Below are 20,421 nucleotides of genomic sequence, written 5' to 3'. Positions count from 1 at the left end.
GCGGGGGGGACTCCATTAACTACTCAGAATGAATTGCCTAAGAAATACACTCAGAGATCTTGCAGGAGCTGGCTTTCCTTCCTATAATCAGATCAGTGCAACTGGGTGCAGCAAATGGAAGAGACCTCAGCAAAAACAAGACTTAGGACAGCTCCAGTAACACAAAAACAAACTGAATTTCAGTCATGATTCTTCAAGCTCTACATACTAGCTCTTTACCAAAAAGCTTAAAACTCTGTATTTTGCTCAAATCACTGTAGAATATTTTCAGTTCAGTTATACTCACTTTTTCACTCTATTGATAAAAAAGATTTCTAATGAATAGTCATAATACTGGAAACCTGTACAAACCTTTGCACTGTACAGATGATCAGCATCAGGTGGATCAAGGACAGCAGCGTTTTTATCTATAGGATCTACTTCTCTATGCATTACGTAGAAATTACAGTAGTTTCCCAGCTGAAATGGTCTAGACATAGGAAAAGCATCCACCCATGTAAATTGAGCATCAAAGAAATCGCTTGGGATATACAAGTTCTGGTAACGCCGCCTCAGCTCCATCATATCACAGCTACGGCTGAAATAAACAACATCATTTGAAAGATACAGCAATAAAAGCACCATTAATAAAGCACATAATTAAGAGGTATATTAACTGGAAATACAACCATTATGTATTTAAAATTATAAATATAAAATTTAAAAAGCAATATATTTAAGTTAGAGTGTCTTGGATTGAAGTTTAAAAACAAGTAACTACTAAACACTCCCCCGATTAAGGTGTCTGCATTTAGGGAATATTTATTAAACAGGGTTATAAAGGTATTTTTCAGTAGCATTCAAAAATAACAAAGAACCTAGAAAAAGTTTATCATACAAAGTTCTCAGCCATTACATATTTGATCTTTCTTTGAAGTTAAGATCATAATTTAACACTTGCTACACACGTGTGTTGACATGGCTCACAGTAATCTGTGCCCACAATGAAGTGAGATGTAGGTAAACATCTGGCACTATAAACATACCAGTCCAATGAAAACTTGGAAAACTGAACCGTGTAACGAGGAACAACACGTCGCGGTCTTCGAGGCGACCTCTCCCTCTCTCGTCTAGGTGATCTCTCCCTGGAGCGTTTTCTCTGGGGTGATCTTTCTCGGGACCTACGTCTCTCTCGTTCTCTTTCACGACTTAAAAAATGCATAGGAGACACAAATATTTTTGCATGCTGGTAACACAAAAAGCTTTCTAGCACAACAGAAGCTAGACCTGTCAGAGATGACTCACAAAAAGGAGAGGTGAAGTTCCTCAGTTTGTTTCAGTACACTGTCTCTTGTAAAGAGAGACTGATTATGCAATTCCTTTATTTCAGATAGACAAGAACTCTTCACCAATACCTAATGGTAAAGCCACTTGTACTTATCACTGACTCACTCTGGAGCAAGCAGCTCAGCTCTGCTTGAAGATAGGTCTTTACAGAATGCTTTGATTATAGTCTAGTCTTCTACAACATACCTCCTGTCGTCTTTTCGGTTTGGCATAGGGTCTCCTCCTCTGTCATTCCTCCCAGAAAATCTGGATGGTGGGTCTAATCTTCGAGCTGGTTGAGGCTGTGAAACTAGACGAACAGGGGGCTGTAACAAACCACCTGAAACAAAAATATACAAGATCAATACGTAATAGGGGGCAACTCTCTACCCTTTACAAACATTGCTGCTTTACAGTTGTTTCACTTGTGTACATTTTCTAAACTAACTCTAGAGTCAAATAAATCTATCTATTAATAATACCCACCCCAAGAAATTCAAGAGACCTGTGATTTTCTTCACTGATGCAAACTGAGACTCTAGTAAGTGAAACGGGTTTAAAACCATCTTCTTAAGATGGAAGCTAATACAATCTAAGCACATAGAAGCTATCACAGTAAATAGCTAAGCCTTTTCTTGGAAAAGTAATTTGTTTTGCACATACTTTTGCTGTCTCAAGACATTTAACCAGCTGATTGTAAACAGAGCAAACACTACTAAACACCAATGAATGACTAATTAGATTGTAATAAGCATTTATCCAAAACAGTTGAGGTGATAGCTTAAGATCTTCTCCCCTTGCTTTTACTGTGGGTAACACAAGTCTTAATTTTATCTTATTATCTATCAATCCTATTACTGATTCTTCAGCCACTCAAAGTTCAAGTGACCCCACAACAACCTTTGTTTTAAGATTTGCCACGTTTGGCAGTGTTTCTTTTCTCAAACGCCAACTTGGCTAACAGAAATGAATAAAACACAAATATAGAAGTAACAGTTTTAACAATACAACTGTGTGAAACCTGATCTTGTTGAATACTCTGGAAGATGCTGAAGAACTACACTGCCATTAATACTTTCAATTCCCCAACTTGTCTGTGGAAGTGTCAGAATAAAAATTACATTGAATTTGCTTTCAGCTTGTGATATCTCAATATGAACAGGAGTCCATGGGGATTTCACTAACCATGTGATTCTTGAGCTATTGCAGGCAACGTGCCTTGCATATAGCTGCAGGAAGACGTATATTCAAACTGAAAATTCTATAGGGTCCTTGCCATATTATTTCAACTATTACTTCAGTCTTCCGACAAACAAAAATATAATCATCACACACTAAGCACCAGAAGGACCACAACAAACTTTGTGCACTGAAGGAGCACCTTTTTGCTGTGGCTGCTGCAGTAATGGCTGAGGTTGTGTCTGAAGCAAAGGTGTAATTGAAGCTGCTGATATCTGTGCCTGCAACAAGGACTGTGGCTGCGGCTGTGCCTGAACACTGAACGCAGTCTGCTGTGCAATGGGCTGAAGAACTGCCGGAGGTGTCTTCAGTAATGGCTGAGCTTGTGTCTGATTCTAACAGCAGAAGAGAAAACAAGTTGTGAGTGAGCTTAAACCAGAAGCAGTCAGTACAAGTTAGACTGGGTAACCCCATATACCTGATTTGGAAGTGTCTGGATCCTTTGTGCATTCCATTTGAATGGCATATTAGGATTGTAAGTAGCTTCTACCAAAACTCGGTCACCCACCTGAGGTGTCTTTCCTTTAACAGCACTGCAAACGTTACAGAAAATGTATCGTGAGAGTCTTATTTAGCTAGTTTTACATTTGCAAGTTACATTTAAAGTTGGGAGAAAGTAGACAAAGTTCATTAAAAAAAAGCTTACAGGAAGAGCATTCACCCCCAAATTCAGTGAAAGTACTATCTGCTTCAGTTTGGAGTATGCACAGGAATTTAATTCCTGTCTTTGGCCCAAAAGCAGAAGTTCCCTAAACAGTACTTAACTAAGACAGTCATATAGCAAGTTATATGCATTTAAACACCCACAAACTCTGCAACTTCATTTTATAAGGAGCTTAATACCTTCTGAGTCTCCCAGCTTTGGGTTTTGCATTAAGAAAATTCAAAAATTCACATAAAGGAACTCAGATCTAGTGTCTATTAACTTATTTGACCATCTGACTTTCAGTGTTGACAGAAAACAACATACTAACTGCAGGCACTCTCAGCAGAGGCACAGAATTAGAATGCAATAATCTAAACTTTTTATTTAGTGAGGGTATCGGAGAGTACATCTGCAGGCAAGTATTTACATCTTACCTAAGTTGAAAAAAGACATCTTCATCCACAAAACCAAATGTATCATGTAGTTTAGTAACCACCCCAGTAAAGACACGCTGCTTTTGTGGCTGGGTTTGCTGTTGACTTGACCGGGGTGCTGGATAAGAAACGGTTATCTGGGCTGCCGGTTGAGGAGTAGAGAGGCTAAGACTGGTAGGCAGTGCAACCGCTGGCTGTAAGCAAAATAAAGCAAACTATGAATCTTATAACCAGCTGACATACCTACAAGGAACAGTTCCTTTAGCCGTGTAGACAGGAGTTTTAAATGTCTCTAAAGCAATTATTCTGAATAGATATTTTCAGAAGGTGGAAGGTTTTTGTTTAGTTTTGGTTTTGTGGTAGGGTTTTTGTTTGGTTGTTTTTTTTAAGATGACTTTTTTTCTGCTTTGAATGAAGACTGGTTTTATTTATCCTTTTTTAAAAAAAAGTCAACTTCCCCAAAATACATATATTGTCTAGAAAAAAAAAAAAAAAAAAAGACGACTGCGTTATTGTCTACAGGTAACCCATACAGTGGGCCTGAAGAGGATATAAGTTCCTAACTTTGCTAGGAATACACACTTAAGAGATTATTCTCCATTTATATCCCAACCCTGGTGTTAGAAGTCAGTAAAGGTTGAAGCTAACACAAACCCTTCCCTAACTCAACATTCACATGCTTGCCTTCTTACAAAAGCAGAACCCAGTAACACAATAAAGTAAGCTATTTTTACCTTTTTTTTAAAAGCACGTTTTAAAAGGTTAAGCGAAAACAGAACTAGAGCAACTTACAGTGTTTTAAAAGGTTGCATGTTTGAAACCTGTCAAGCTCAGCAAGATTCTTTTTAAGCCTCTCTATATACCTACTGCAATACTGTTAACACAGAAAGTTAAACTCCTTCTCAAAGGAGAGAAAGATTTTCCCAGTTTGTTACTTACTGCAAAACAACTGAACACTTGAAGTTCAAACAAACAAAAAAAATTACAAGGTAATCAACACACATATTCCCTTCAAGATTAAGGAAAAGTGGTTGCTATTAATTTTTGAAACCAAGGCTATGCATATTTTAACATCTGGATAAAATAAACCTGTACCAATAAAACGTCCATTCATATTAGTTAATTTTACATATTAAACTACCCAAGACGTCACAAATTTGCACTCTTGCATTATCTGTGTTTGGGGATGAGGACCAAACAATAAAACCAAACTAACCTGAGTTAAAAGGGTCTGCTGAGGTTGCTGCAACTTAAAATAAATAAAGTTATAAATTAATTTTATATGCTTAAGGAAATTGTACAATTTTATCTCCTCTTTACAAGTAAGAGTTTTTGCTTAATCTGAGTCAGTTAATAGTCCTTTGGGGTTTGGTCATTTCAGCAGTTTGCACATGCATAAAATTGTGCTCATGTGGTTAATTTTAAGATTACATAATCCAGGTTTATTCAGTAAGCAGAAATGCTGGGTGTTTTGTAACTGAAAGTTAACAGCAGTACCAAAAAAAGTTTTGGCACCTGGAGAAGCTTAGGCCTGTAATTTCCATGTCCTTTTATTCTTTTTCAAAATCCTGTTAAGTTCAAAGACCATATGTAAAAGGGAACTTTTTTGGACAGCATCTTTCCAGCAGTTAAAATACACGGCCCTGTTTAGCGCAAAGTTTAGCAGGAATCGTGTACACATGGAATAGTATGTGTTTTTTAAATTTCCTTTTTGCATGAAGGTAGGCAGGCTTCCATTCTGGATACATCTCTCCAAGTTTTCGAGCTTCAAGCTCTCCTTCACTACAAAAACATGTTACTTAGTTTCTTTATCAACTTCCCATATGAGGATGATTTTGGAGACAAATCCTACAAGACACACAACCAACATTGTTTTTAAAGTTATTTGTGATGTACACAGTAAGAATCAGACAAACCTGTTGCTGTACACTATAGAGAGTCTGCTGAGGTTGTGAATATTGCTGAAACAGATAAAAGCAAAATATCTCATAAACAGAAAGTATTACCCCAATAATACCAAATACAAGTTATCTGCTAAGCAAGTTTTAGATAGAAACTATTCACATTTAACCATTCTAATACAAAACATAACTAATAGTATCAACACGTTATGTTCATAACAAATACTCTTAGCCTTTAGAGTGAACTCTGATGTGCTCTTTATAGCTAAAATCAGCAATTTTTGTTAAGCCTGACACTTATACAGTATATAGTGCACAGTATGAAATCATGCAAAATGCCTGTAAGGATACATATAGTGATGGAAGATAATTGGAACTTGAGATTCTCAGTTTAGGTGCCGCAAAACTCCTTTTCCCAAAAAGCTTTCCATAGGTGAAAGTCAGCACCTCCATAGCCAAAATTCCCACCTTCACAGATTAATACAGCTATTGATAGCTGTAGACCTAAAAATCCCACTGTTTTTTTAAACAGGTTTATACTGTAATGTTCACCATTTCCCATTCTGCTTTTCTCTGGAAAGAACAGCTCTACCAAGCCACTGTTCAATATTGTTAAAGTTCAGAGTCAACAGCAAATGCTCCTTTTTCTTTACCTGCTGTAATGCAGCTGCTGCAGCTGCAGCCTGCTGCTGTAAAGCAGCTGTCTGAGTGAGCTGATAGTTCGTTGGTGTTTGTGTAGTTAGGCCTGCTGCTGCCAATGCCGTCTGCTGGGTGTATATTGTAGGAGAGGCTCCAAGCAGCGATGGCTGCTGTACACCAAGAGCAGCTGAAAAGAGAACACACACAATAAGCGCTAAGAGCAACTTCAAACAGCTGAGGTTTTTGACAGTTATACTAGACGCAGTATGTGATGCTTCACTCCTGAGTCAAGCTCGTGAAGTAGATAAATCCAATTCCAAAATGCAAGATAAAGGATCACACCTCACTAGCTTCTCTTCTAAACTCATTTACAAATAGTACACCACAGCAGAGGCACAGAGACCACTTAACCTCCTTCTCTCAAGTTGCTCGTGATTTTATAGCTCTAGTAGTTGTCATCCCCATTTGCGCCCACACTCAACATACACACACACACACTGTATTCTTTCTTGAGCTTATTTCAGGTTTTGGATGAGCCAGATGAAGCTTGTTGCTCTGTTCTATAAATTAATTAATATATTTCATTCTATCTGAGGGCAAGAGAAATCTTTACTCTAAGAGCAGCCAGGAAACGGAGGCTTATGGAACATGTCCTCTGAAAATGCACAAGGCTTCACTCAGTACTGCCTTTGTCCCCAAGCAAGCTGAATTTTGTAGATGTGGGGGCTGGTAGAGAAAGGGCAGCCTTATAACAACAGGGGGTTTAATCGGTCCCCACATATAAAGGGACCAAGTCAAGCTCTCTCCAGCTCTTACTAGGAAGGGTCTGTACTGCCCAGACTCAAGCTGCCTGGAAGGAAAGATTAGATTATTTTATTGCCATATCAGCTTTTAATTCACTGCAGATGATTAAACTAATCACTAGCAGCAGCTATCCACATGCTATGCTTCTTATGCATGAGATACTTCCGAACAAGGTATGCTTAAGCCTTACGGATGGAACTTTTAGGGACAAAGAGCCCTGCACAATGCAAATCTGAGTGAAGAACTGCAAACATATCTGAAAAGCTGCTCCTTCTTTGGCAGGAGTTTTTAAAAAAGTTATCTGCAGCTGCATGATCAAATATCACTTCATCAAGCTATCAGTCTAGTCCACATATTTAAATAAAACCAGAGAAACTCAGGAAGGAAACATTGCCAGCAAAAACAGGTCAGCCAGCCATCTTCAGAACTGAAGAACATTCAAGTTGAACAGGGTTCCTTTCTCTTCCAAAGCCATTAAAGAGGCACAATGAAATGAAGAACAGATTTACAGTATTCTTCCTGCAGAGTTTGTGCTCCACACTATTCTTAGTGATCCAAAATGAAGCTTTCATTGCTGACCCAGGGATGCAGTAAGAGATTGCTTGTAGTTGGTGATCATCATCATAGAATACACAAAAATGCTGTAATCAACTCAACAGATCCTGAATAACGTAATCCTCTCTACCACGCTGTTCTTTCCAGCAGAGTACAATCTTCAGAAAACAAGTTGATGGCACTGATCATCTTACAATTTTGGAATGAAACATGGAAGAAATATATAAGCAACAGTGAAAATAATCACCATCACTACGATCTGTATCAAATATTGTCACGTTAAGCATTCCAGGAAGTAATACTATTTTAATAGTAAATCAAGCATTCTATAGTACAGCAAAATTACAGTACTTCCAGTATTACATTAATTTTTTCCCTGGAAAATTCCAACATTTGGGTTTCTGTAGAAGCCAAGCAAGCAAAATCTGAGGCTTCTCCCGTGACAGGCCCTCTATTCTCTTGATCCTCTTGCCTCCTGTTCGTCCATCAAGTCCAATTTGAACGTCCATTTCTGACCATCCAGAAGCACACTCTCATCTGGAACCTCACCAATGCCTCACATAACACACCATAAACAGACCTTTAAATCTAATGAAAATGCTTTTCTGTTGCATCCTGGGACAACTTTCACTTTTCTTGGCTGCGTTACTTTGCTGGCTCACTCAAGGCAAATAACCAACACATTAATCTTTCTCCTCTTATTTCCACATGCTGAGCAGTAATTCCTATTAGTGCAGAAATTCACTTCATGCTATTACCTTTGAATGTTTGACTACGCTGTCAATGACTGTCATTCAGTCTAATGTTCTATTCTAATGTTGTTCCAACACAGGGGAATGGAGTTGGAAAGCGTCATCAAGCAAGTTTCACAAGTTCTCTCCTACTTTTTGTACGGAGGATACCCACAAAAATATTAACATGCTTGCTCCCCCAACCAGATCTTGGGGTTACTCAGCTCTTCAGTTTCCACTATGACAATTTCCCTTCCAGCATAACCTGTTACTACCTCAAACAATTCCCAGCCCACCCTAAGACTCTCATCCCATTTTGGCCAGGGAGGGGGGGAGATTTCTTGCCACCTCTACTGTCACTTTATGAGCATTTAACATTAACTGGGTATCATGTCATCTACAACACTGCAGATCAACTTACTAACAAAGGGCAAAGACAAAAGACTGCAGGAGTTTAATTTGACTACCTTTCATCTGTGTACTCATCTCAGTCAAACAGGCTCCGCTTAAACAGGTGACTGTGTGTGCATTACTAGTTTAAAAAAAAAAAGGGGGGGGGGGAATCACACAGAAAACCAAGAGAGAATGGATCACAGACTGTGGAATTGACATCTAACTGCCATATTATTATTATTGGCAACGAGCAACTGCAGTGACAAACAAAAGCTTCTTGGGATTTGTAATTATCTCTGTAAGTACAGTGATGGAGATGCTTGCCTTGGCAAAACCATCTGAAAGGGCTTGGATAGAAATTAAGAATCCTAGGCTGTAGCTCAAGTACCTTTCTAGGTAACAGAAATTTCTGTTGCAGCAAACAAAATGACAGTATTTAGTAGTCCCTCTTGCTGCTTCTAAATTCCAGAGACCCTTTAAGATTAGGGAAACATCTTCAAAGTATGTTGCTACATCTATCTCCTTGGTAAGTGACATAGCTTTATTAGGATTACAGTAAAGGAGTACCCTATCTAGGCTTTGGACACTTTTCACAGTTGTCAGAAATTGAGTTTGGGTCCTCAGGTTTTTAAGTTTCTTCAAACTTAACACACTTGCAATACAAACGCCATACAATTTAACTCTAAAAAAAAAAATTCCTTTTGACAGGCACACAATAGAAAGTAGGCTCAGCGTATTTATCACACCACATTCGTTCACAGCAAGCCAGCGAATTGTGCATCAGCTACTATTTCTCAGTGGCTCTGAGACTGGCTACATGCTTGTCCTATTCTTACGCTTTTCTTTAGTCACCTCATAAGGGCCACCAGTAATAACAAGATACTGAGCTTCAGGCGCTTTTGCTTTCTTTCATCAGGTGCACTGTTCTTCACTCTAATGCAATAAAGTCTTGATATAGCAAAGATGAAGACACCAATCAGCCAAAATGCAGCATAGCCAGGACTTCCCCTTGACTGCAGTTCTACAAAAACAGGCTTCACTGTGCAACCAGAAATCATAACCCTGAAAACAGCACATGCCAAGTGCTTTGATACAAACCAAAGACATGTCAAAAATTAATAGCTGAGAGAATAGGAGGGGATTCTCCTTTGCAGGCGTTTCAGGAACTTGCACATCATTGTGCAAGTTAAAAGTATAAAGAGTACTTGCAAAAAGCAATCTGTGCTATCTAGGAATTTGATAATTTTTAATTTTTTTAAACTTTAATTTTCTGTAGTAGGCATGATTTAATTTATGCTTTAACAATGCTTAACCAGCATAGCAGGGACTTTATTCTGGTTTTAGTCATGTGATGCACAAAACCATGAGACAAGGAGTAGAGAAACAATTTCACTGTGTTACAGGTAGGAGTCTCTCTTCACACATAGATCTTTGCTGGCACCTGGATTACCCATATCTCTTCTAATACCACAGGCACAGGCAGTAATTAGTAAGCTATCCCAAAGGGATCCCAGGAACCCTTCATTACATGGCATCTCACTCCACAACTACCTTAGAGTGTCACACCTTAATTATTAAGAGCCTTAACTCATATAGTTACTTCTTCACCAGGGATGGCCGAGACAGCATCCAAGCCAGAAATACAGGAAAAAAAACCCCCACCAAATGAACAAAACCACACAAACCCTGAAATTACCTTTTTTGCAATTATCAAACTGGGTTTATAACACCATCACTCACCACTTTTGACAACAGCTTAGGAAAAATCTATATACCATGTTGCTTGTGTTGTAAAAATCAAGATCTCTTTCCCCCATACCCAAGCACCTTGATGCTTTGGAGAAGGAACCTGACACTTGGGTAAAAACAGCTGGTATGCATAAATATATGTAACAACTTCAGCCAATCCTCTGAAAATATATAAAAATCTGGTAAATGTAAATTTTTTTAAATCAGTTTATGAACACTGAGATTCACAAGAGTAAGCTGATCTGCACAACTTCTTGAGCAGCAGCCGCAGGTGAGAAGTAGTACGTGCTAGTCAGCACGCCTGAGCACTGACAGCATCTCTCTTCATCAGGCAAGCAACCTAGCTGGACAGTCACAGCTTCATGTTGAAAGGTGCGTGAAAGGTGACTACTTAGCTGCAGTTCAACTGTAAACACTGTTATTCAGCTCTCAGCAGTGCCAGAAAGCACTGCATACTTTGCAAAAGAAGTTTCCTGTGCTCTGCATTATAAATCATTATAAATCACAATAATTGCCAATAAAAAAAGCAGGGGAACAAGTATGTACACAGGTACTAACACAGGAACTGCGCAGTAGAATCCCAGGGACTGGATTCAGTAGTACAGACAGGGAAGAAAGACGACACAGGCATGGCAATTGTGTATTGCTAAGTAGGAAAAGGAAAGGATTGCACACAAGGAGCTAAATGCCTTCAAGTGAGGCTGGAGAGAAGATACTACAGTGTGAAGAGGGACACTAGGAACATGAAGGAAGGTGGAACTAGCACAGGAAGAAGGCAAAATTGCAGCCAAATGTTAGTCTCTAATGGCTCTCATGTTCGAGTTGGGTGCTGCTGGATCAGATGAACAGCTAAAAATTCCTGGAGATGCTGTCCTCATCAAGCAGGTGAAAAATCTCTCACAGCAACTGATGGTCACCAGTCCTACCCCAATTAAATTTTGCACTTCATTTAATTTAAGGAGGCTCAGAAGTAGGCTAACCAAAGGCAGAGTCATAGGAATAAGAAAATGGATAAGAAGTTGGCATGTGCTTCTAGTGCCCTTGCTCCATCCACCTCTTCTCCAGGGCCCCCTTCTGGTCCTAGCTCAGCAAGGTCTAAGATGGCTGCCAGCTCCTCCCCTTCAGCAGGTTTTACGCTGCTTTCCCTTTGAAACAGGACATGGAACTGGCCCTCAGTCTTCCACCACTATTTTTGATGCACGAGTAGTCAAATCAGCCAACTTATTAAGAATACTCCAGCCCAGATGCTGCCATCCAGTGATCGCTCCAAGGTATCGCCCAGTCAGACACAAGAACCAAAAGCAAAGTTCTTCTCTCCCACATTCCCAATGCTGACCTTTCCAGCAGTTAAGCAATTTCTTACAGAAGGAAAGTAGTGCCATTTGGATAAGGGAAGTGTGAGCTATTCAGAGAAACAGTGAACAACTGCTTGTAGGCAGCTGGTTAGGTACAGCAACAGTTTAGGTAGAGAGTGGGACGGAATGGGCATGGAGGAAAAGGCACACTGGGACTGAGTATTGTGAAACACATGGAGGGGCAGATGGAGTTCCCTGAGGATATGCACTCAGATTAGACCAGCGCCCAAAGGAAAAACTGGAGGTGGAAGAGTCATTTCAGGAAAGGAAACTGAGTCAGGAGAAAGATTTGTCCTTCTTCCCCTCCCTCCTCCCTGCCTCCCGACATGCACCTCCAAAGAATGGCAGGCATTCCCAACTTTTGCTAAGCTCCGAGATGTAAAACCACTGACAAAGGAGGTATGACATTCAACTGCATATCAAACTAGAGCAAGATGCAAAGGACAACTGCAAAAAACATAGAACTCTTTAGAAAGACATCTCTTCAAAAAGATTACTGCCTGTTCTCACATTTTGACATCCTGAATCCTCAAAGTACCACAGCTTTGTTGAACCCTTTTCACATCAGACAATGAAACTACAATATTTAGGAAACATTGTGTATTCAAGAAGAGAAGAAGGCATCCCAGGACTGGAAATGGAAGCACCAAAATCCACCAAGCAGCAAGCTTCACATTTTTGCTTCAAAACCTTTTATGTTACAAACCAATGCGAAACATGAAAATCTAGCCAGCTAGGTTTTTAAATACACTAGCCTGCAATTATATAAGGCTTCTTAGCTAAATCAAAGGAAACCCTTTATCATTATCAGTGCAATACCTTCAGTTATAGGGATCCTCGAGTTCTAACTTGGCATTAAAAAAAAAAAAAAAAACAACAACCCCTCCCCATCCAAGCAGCAGATTTCAGAGACCTCTTCACTATGTGAAGTATGTCCAATATATTAGTAAAGGCAAAATACTTTGTAAACATTGATTTACGCTGCCTGGGAAAAGAAACTCAGGCAGCACTTAAAAAAACCTGTAATGCCTTATTAGTGCTGTTATTATTTAATCTACAGCAATGCAATGTGATGAAAGGTAATCCGATTTACACATCTTTGGATATAAGTAGCTTAGTATCTTGTTTACTGACCAAGAGAATCAATAAAAATTCACCTGGGATTTTACTTATCACCCCTTAAAAAAACCCAACCCAACAGCTAGTACTAGGCAATGATCTTTAACGTCTCTGTTGTGTGAAAAACTCCCAACTTAAACCATTTAAATAGAATTTAAATAAGTTAGTTAGCATGGTGCCACTCTTAACTGCATACCCAACTAAGGAATCTCCAAATCTACTAGATGTCAGGGTTCAAACATTAAGTGATATGTAAACTGACCTGGCTGAGATACTGCAGTGGCTGTAAACTGAGTAGCCCAAGGGGGATTCTTCTGTCCTCCAAACTGAGCCATGGCGAAAGGCAAAATCTCCTGGGTGTCTATCTTCTATAACTGCAATCTATTAAAATAAAGCGCAGCTACAATCTTTGAAACATATACCATCAGGCTATTTTAATTCTGGGTCAAAAAAGGAGAAAAAAAAAAAAAAAGAAAAAGGCGTTGAAAGATTATCTTTACACCCCTAAACCTGGTGGGCAACACGCATCAAAAGCGGGAAACGCTAAAAGTTGCAAGGCAAGTTATTATATTTTCCTAAGGCACGATCTCCACCCTCCCCCTCTTAACAATGGGGCTAACGCTATTTAAACGCCGAAATTCACGCGAGTTTCCAACGAAGACTAAGGGAGAGGTGACTCTGCAGAACGAAGAGATTTTATTTGCCATTATTCTTTCTTTCTTAAGGCTACTACTGGGCCGCTGTTGGGAAGCGCAGCCGGCAGAGGAACGAGGTACACGCTTTCAGCCACGGCTCAGTTTCCCTTCTCCTCGAACAAGGGCAAGTTACCCACGCGAACACGGCAGGGCCGCTCACCAACTCCGCCGCTTCCCTCCCTCCCTCCTACCCCCAATATTTTTAAAAGCGACCGTAACAGCCCCCCTCCCCCCCACCCCTCTTTTTTTTTTTTTTTTTTTTTTTTTGGCGCGCTCGCGCAGCCTCAAATACCCGCCGTCTAACCGGGCCACCGCCGCCGAGCAGCGGAAAACACCCCACGGGAGAAAGGAAAAGGGGAGGCGGCGAGCACCGGCCTTTCCTCCCGGCCCGGCAACCCCCCCCCCCCCCCCCCCCCCCCCCCCCCGCGCCGCGGCGAGGCCGCCGCCGCCTCCCCCGGCCAACAATGCGGGCCTAAGCGCGGGCCCACGGCCGCCATGCTTCCCACCCCAGGCGCCACCGAGGAGCCTGCTCCAGGGGAAGCCGTCAGAGCCTCCGTGCCCCCTCCCGGGTCCCTTCTGCCGCCGCCGCCGGCGGTACCTGAGCGGCGCCTCGCCGGAGCCATCGCCGGCCCCTCCGAGCCTCCCTCACCGAGCGCCGTGCCCCCCCCCTACTGCGCAAGCGCGCCCACCCCCGCGAACGGTAGCAGCCGGCGGCGCACACTGATTACGTCCCGGCCTTGCGACGGCACGACGCCGGCGGGGCCCGAACGCGCAGGCGCGGGGAGGGGCCGGGCTGGCGGTTGGGCGCGCACCCGGCCCGCCGCGCCGCGTGCGGAGAGGCTGTTAGGCGAAGGGAGGGGTCCCGGCGCCATCTTGGCCGAGGCAGGAGGAGGAAGGGTGGGCCGGGAGGGCCGCCATCTTGCAGCGGGGCCTAGCTGTTGTAGCCGCGGCGGTGTCTCCTCTTTGGTTCCCTCTGGCCGCCGCAGGCGAGCTGCTCGACCTTCTCCCCCGCCCCGCAACGACTCGTAGCTGGCGTCAGTCTGGGCGGTTGTCAGACGCTTGTCACGCCGCCTGACGGGTGCCTTATTGCTGTAGGAACTAGGCAGCCCTCAGTCTGAGGCAACGGCACGCGTGAGCCCCTGAACCCGTGAGAGCCGATTTCACGTGCATAAGCATTCAGGCTGTTACGTGGCGGGGTAACGGGATCATCTGAGGTGAAGGGCGAGCAGACTCACCAGAGGGACTCATCAAAGTGCTTAAGATGCTTTGAAACTGAAATTGCAGCCAGGAAACATTGCAGTAAGTAGTTTAATAGTTCATGGGCAACAGTAGTTTCTCTTCCCCCTTTTGATGATGTTATAAAGGGCCTTCCCTCCTGTAAATAGTTTTTTACACAAGTTTGCTTTGAGGTGAAATATGCACATGAGCTATTACTTAACATTTTGAGAGTAAAGTCAAGACACTTTGTAAATGAAAACGGGACTTGGAAGTTTTATTTGTTGTCATTAAAAACAAAGTGATGGAATGAACTCTTGAGAGGCAACAGCATTAAACTCTCACTTGCGGTGGGCTGGATCATGTTGTAGGAGGGCAACTAGAAAAAGAAGCAGGAGACCACCAGGTGAATGTAAATCTCTTGTCAGCACTTGGTGCTCCATGATCTACAGAGATCTGCCTTAGCCCTTTAAAGTATATTGCAGATTACATGAGGGTTTGGATGTTTTACACTGAGAAGCATAGTTCTTCATTTTTAACTCTGCACATTTTAAACCTTACTCATGTCTCTTCCTGGCATAACTCCATCCAGCTCAAGTCAGTTGACTAAAGCAGAATCTGTACTCTAACCTGCAAATAAAATTAAAGATTAAAAAGGTAACAGGGCTCTCTCCCATGCTATAAATGAAAAGGACAGTGGCAAAATTGTATTAAAGGAGAAAATAATTGTCAGCGAATGTCAGTATTTTATGAAGTAGCTCTATTCTTCAGTCTTTTGGCCCAGGGCATTGTCGTGGTTTAAGCCCAGCCAGCAACTAAGCCCCACACAGCTGCTCGCTCACTCCACGCCCCCAGTTGGATGGGGGAGAAAATCAGAAAACTGAGAAAACTCATGGGCTGAAATAAAGACAGTCTAATAGGTAAAGCAAAAGCCACAAACGCAAGTGAAGCAAAACAAGGAATTCATTCAATATTTCCAGGCAGGTGTTCAGCCATCTCCAGGAAAGCAGGGCTCCGTCACACATAACAGTTACTTGGGAAGACAAACACCATCACTCTGAAAGTCCTCCCCTTCCTTCTTCTTCCCCCAGCTTTGTAGGCTGAGCATGACATCATATGGTCTGGAATATCCCTTATGTTGGGGTCAGTTGGGGTCAGCTGTCCCAGCTGTGTCCCCTCCCAACTTCTGGTGCACCCCCAGCCTACTTGCTGGTGGGGCGCGGTGAGAAGCAGAAAAGGCCTTGACTCTGTGTAAGCACTGCTCAGCAATAACGAAAACATCCCTGTGTTATCAACACTTTTCAGCACAAATCCAAAACATAGCCCCATACTAGCTACTATGAAGAAAATTTAACTCCCAGCCAAAACCAGCACAGGCCTTTTTATCAGAGGATGCATAATTCTTACTGATGCTCTCAAAGAAAGCCTTAGAAGCTCATAGGAAACCACAAGCCTGTACCTCAAGTGGATCATTACTTCATGTACTTTCTCCTTTCCACATACGTATTGCTACCATTAGCTGGCAAATTTTGCCACTGCCATTTATAGTACACTAATGGCTCCAGTTGAATTCTTCAGGTCTCTGCATCCTCTTTTCAAAATAAGCCATGCTGTTGTGATGAAGAATAGCTGTAATGGAAATCGCAGTGAAAAAATGTGAGCGCTTCTAGTCTTGTTTCTTAAAATAACTCTAGCCACCCTAAGTATCTTTTGAGTACATTGGACAATTTAATCCAAAATTGATGAAGGGGCAGAAGTCTGAAAGACACAACATTTCTACAAGTTACCTTAAAGTAACGGGCAAGTTGAGAAAAAGATACAAATTAGAAGGCAAAAAACTTAAAGCATATGCTGCTTCCAGGCTTCTTGGTGGTTACGGGAGTTAAGAACAAGCTAGGGATATTGTGGAAAGAAATGGTAATTTTTAGACCTTATAATCAAAGATCATCATACGTATTTTGGTACAATCAGTAAATTTAACAAAGATGAATGGAAAAGCGCAAAGAAAAGAACTTGGTATCAGGAAATGCTACACAGTAGTAAAATCTCATAGTTAATACTTTGGATCTCTGGACTTTAGTACTCAGCTGCTTACCTTTGCTCAGGAAAGCCATGAAGTTGATCTATGGCACCTTCCACAATGGTGTACATGCTCTTTACTAATCAGAGTTTTTCTGGAATGAAAACAGGTATATCCCCTTTGAACAAAGGTTCATTTGGTACTTGATGAAATACTGTTATTTAAAAAGGTTTAAACCTAACAGCTTTCTGGTTTGGTTTTTTTTAAGGATCCGTGACTAAAAGAGCTCTCAGAAACACCACCTCTTTGTATACCACTTAACACAGTCATAGAAATAAATACATTTTCCACTACCACAACAGTGCCCAGCGTTACTGATTCAGCACTGTAGAAGCAACAGCTAATGCACCAAAAAGTATAAACACTGATGTAGCAAGTAGAAGCATGCTGATTGGGTGTAGGTGGAGCGTAGATTGAGACTTGGACAGGTCTTTAATGAGCATAATGGGTGTTCAAAAAGATAGTGTATGGCTTGCTTTGAGCCAGAGGAGTTTCTCCATTAGCTCAAGGAATATGAAATTGTACTGTTTCTGCATATGGTATACATTTTGGACCTGCACTGATGTTGGTATGTATCGACATTTGCCACATTATATTTGTTGTTTGATGCAGTATCTCACTTTCAGCTGAGAAAGAAAAAACAAAAATCCTGTAATTTATTTCAGAGATACAAACATGTTTCCCCTTAGTGAAGCTGACTAATTACTCCCAGTTCAGATCCCCGAGATGTTGAAGAAGCAGAAAAATAATTAAATTTGTCATTAAACAAATCTTTACTGTCTTCAAAGTGCCCCTAAGATGTCTCATAACAGTGATTGTATCATAAACTTACCACAAAACAACAGTGTGTGCTGCAGGGGTTTTGCAATCTAAAAGGAATGACCGGGTATCAGCTGCAAATAATATTTGTCATTGCCTTTAGAAATGCCTTTAAGTTCTACCTCACAGCCTTGCAAAAGTAGATGTCCCATTTTTGAAATAAAGTGAAACAAGAAACTGTTATAATGCTTATCCTTCTTTTGAAAATGAGAACATGGGTAAGGTTGGTTGTAAGGAAACGATAAGAACAGTATGCTTCAGAGGCAAGTTCCCTTATTACCGACGCTAGCAGATTGCTTCACTATTACTCTCTAATAAATCACTATACATTATTGACACTATATATAGCGTTTGACACCGTAATAAATACATTATGGCTGAACACCTGTTGTATATTTTACACAAAAATTAAGCACTTACCAAACACTTGTCACTGTACGGCAGCAACAGAGGTACTGTGATATTTCCTGCATCAGGTAGAACAAGATTAGCTTGAGATATGTTAGGTGCGTGCTGTGAAAGAAAAATGTAGAAGAAAATGGGGAAGAGGCTTAGTTTTGGTTGAAGAAAACCAGAAACAGATGTAACTGTATTCATACTATGTATTTAGGGGAATTAATTGGAGGACAAATTCTAATCCTCTAATAAACATAGTTTTCACAATCTGTACAATTGAGAAGACAAAGAAATTAGTGTTTCATACCAAACATGAAGCTACTGGACAGAAAACTGATAATGATCAGTAACTGGTCATATCGTATCTGTCCAGTTAATGTAAGACCTTTGCCAATTACAGGGACATGGTTATTTCACTCAATTTTGATGATGTAACTTTGATGATGAAAGATCATTATATTCTTGTTGGAAATACATTTCTAGGCCTCCTGCTCAATGCCTGAATTAACTTTCAGATCTATACATGTTATCATGGGAACCTGCTCTTTGTAGCTGTTGATGGATTTATTTATGTATTCTCTTCAGAAGGTCAGAAAAGATCATTCAGAGATTCAAACACATTTTTAGATATCTAGGAATACCTGATGATAACAACAGTTCAGTTGATGGCTTTTTTGACACTTGAGTTGTAGGAGCCAAGTGCAGCATATACCCTTCTGAGCAAATTATGATAGTTTTCTTCTTGTGCAAAAATTTCTGTTGTAGTCTTTACGACTGTAGTCATATGTACTGAAGCTTTACGCTTTCCCAAACACATGATACATTCAGTAACGTAAGTTTATTACATACTGCTACACAAAGTATTTGACAAAAGTGTTTCTGAACTGGCCAGACCCCTCAAGAACATAGGAGGGACATCACAGAGTTAAATCAACCTCATCAGGCTTAGCAGATTGCAAATAACATTTATTTTATTTGTTTATTTGTTTGTTTTTAAGAGTCACAGGGTGAGGCAGGAAAGGCTTTTATGGTCTGCTACACTGCGACAAAATTAAGTGGGTTGAGAATGGACTTCTATCAAAGTTTGAATTAGTATAAATGCTCTAGCATAAATAAAACAAATTCTAATGATTTTTAAGCTAATACGCACCAGAGGCACAGGGAAAATTTTTCATCTTCATACAAGAATTAAGTTTTTTTACAGTGAGAACGTTCAATCACTGGAAGAACCTCCCCAGAAACGTGGTGGAGTCTCCACAACTGGAGGTCTTCCAGATGCAACTGGATAGGGTGCTAGATAATCTCATCTAGACTGCCTTTTCCACAAAAGGCTGAACCAGATGATCTTTTGAGATCCCTTCCAACCTGGGGTGTTCTGTGATCTATGAACATCACATACAATATATTTAACTGGTAAAGTCTGCTGTCTAAGGGAATTGATAGTGATTCAGTAAAATGATTTGAGATCATGCTTTCAGGGAGCTCAGAGAAGAGTATCTTATCCCTTGGTGAAAGTTATTAGCATTTATTGATATTGCAAAAGTAGTGTGGAGATCTTAGTCTGATAAAGGTCCCATTTCTAGAATTTTGATGTGAGGGCTTTTACTGAACAGGTTGGTTGTAGATTTTAATCAGAACATTTAGCATCCTGGGTTAAAAAATTGCAGTCTTACAGTACAGAGAAAAGGCAGTACAGTCTGTACATCTCCTAAATAGTGAATTTCTGTCACATCTCTAGTCGTATACGTTTGTGAGACTGGATGCACTTGTAACTATTTCCTTAAATTTAAATTAAGGATACATGTATTTGACAAGAGGTTGGTCCTTCCTAAATTCAAGTTTGACCCTATGTCCTAGAGGGCTGAATCCTAGAATATTTTACAGAACATTGCATAGCTGTCTGCATTGGTATTACATGCAGAGGTTTGACCCTGTGACATTATTAGGGGATTGGTCTTGATACAGCTTATTTTACTACCTCTCATATTCGTGCCACTCACATCTCTAACTCAAGAATAAGGGTTTCTGCATTTTGCTGTAGTTTATACAGATTAAATACAGCATTTAATCCCCCTGCGGTCTCAGTAAGTGGTACAATGTTTATTTACACTGAATTTAGAGGGTAAATGGAATGAATGTCCTTCCCAGGCATAGAAAAAAACCCTCCTTATTAAGGCTGGTAGGTGTTCATAGCTATAATTTACCCTTAGTTGATCATCAGGCACTACTCCTGGTGCTGACAGATGGTAGTGCAGGGGGGCTAAGGCATACTTTTACTGAGGAACCCCAGTGAACTCCATCGGAAGTACCAAGAATTAACTCTCAGATAAGCTTTAAAGGTCCTTA

At 40.8% G+C, this 20,421-nt stretch overlaps 1 protein-coding gene and 1 long non-coding RNA gene across 9 annotated transcripts in view; one reads left to right on the top strand and one right to left on the bottom strand.

Moving 5' to 3' along the window:
• Positions 1–14,275, bottom strand: part of CCAR1 (cell division cycle and apoptosis regulator 1) — a 29,491-nt gene extending 15,216 nt beyond the window's left edge. For 3 of the 7 annotated variants that reach the window (XM_052799478.1, XM_052799481.1, XM_052799484.1), the window contains exons 1-11: positions 14,164–14,275; positions 13,133–13,251; positions 6,179–6,351; positions 5,541–5,585; positions 4,841–4,873; positions 3,625–3,818; positions 2,963–3,077; positions 2,687–2,879; positions 1,513–1,645; positions 1,026–1,187; positions 352–577 (exon numbers count right to left, since the gene is read on the bottom strand). In XM_052799478.1, coding sequence (XP_052655438.1) covers positions 352–577; positions 1,026–1,187; positions 1,513–1,645; positions 2,687–2,879; positions 2,963–3,077; positions 3,625–3,818; positions 4,841–4,873; positions 5,541–5,585; positions 6,179–6,351; positions 13,133–13,205 — 1,347 coding nt within the window. In that variant the 5' untranslated portion in view covers positions 13,206–13,251; positions 14,164–14,275. The remainder of the gene's footprint in view (positions 1–351; positions 578–1,025; positions 1,188–1,512; positions 1,646–2,686; positions 2,880–2,962; positions 3,078–3,624; positions 3,819–4,840; positions 4,874–5,540; positions 5,586–6,178; positions 6,352–13,132; positions 13,252–14,163) is intronic. The other 4 variants (XM_052799479.1, XM_052799480.1, XM_052799482.1 and 1 more) reach the window with 4 other exon arrangements.
• A 134-nt stretch (positions 14,276–14,409) lies between these two features.
• The window catches only part of LOC128147146 (uncharacterized), a 32,332-nt gene continuing 26,320 nt past the window's right edge, over positions 14,410–20,421 (top strand). For both annotated transcript variants that reach the window (XR_008236947.1, XR_008236946.1), the window contains exon 1: positions 14,410–14,864. This is a non-coding gene — a long non-coding RNA (uncharacterized LOC128147146). The remainder of the gene's footprint in view (positions 14,865–20,421) is intronic.

The sequence above is a fragment of the Harpia harpyja genome, chromosome 10 (assembly GCF_026419915.1).
Source record: "Harpia harpyja isolate bHarHar1 chromosome 10, bHarHar1 primary haplotype, whole genome shotgun sequence".
Lineage (NCBI taxonomy): Eukaryota > Metazoa > Chordata > Aves > Accipitriformes > Accipitridae > Harpia > Harpia harpyja.
The sequence above is the reverse complement of the archived record's forward strand: the minus strand, read 5'-3'. Positions and strand labels throughout refer to the sequence as shown.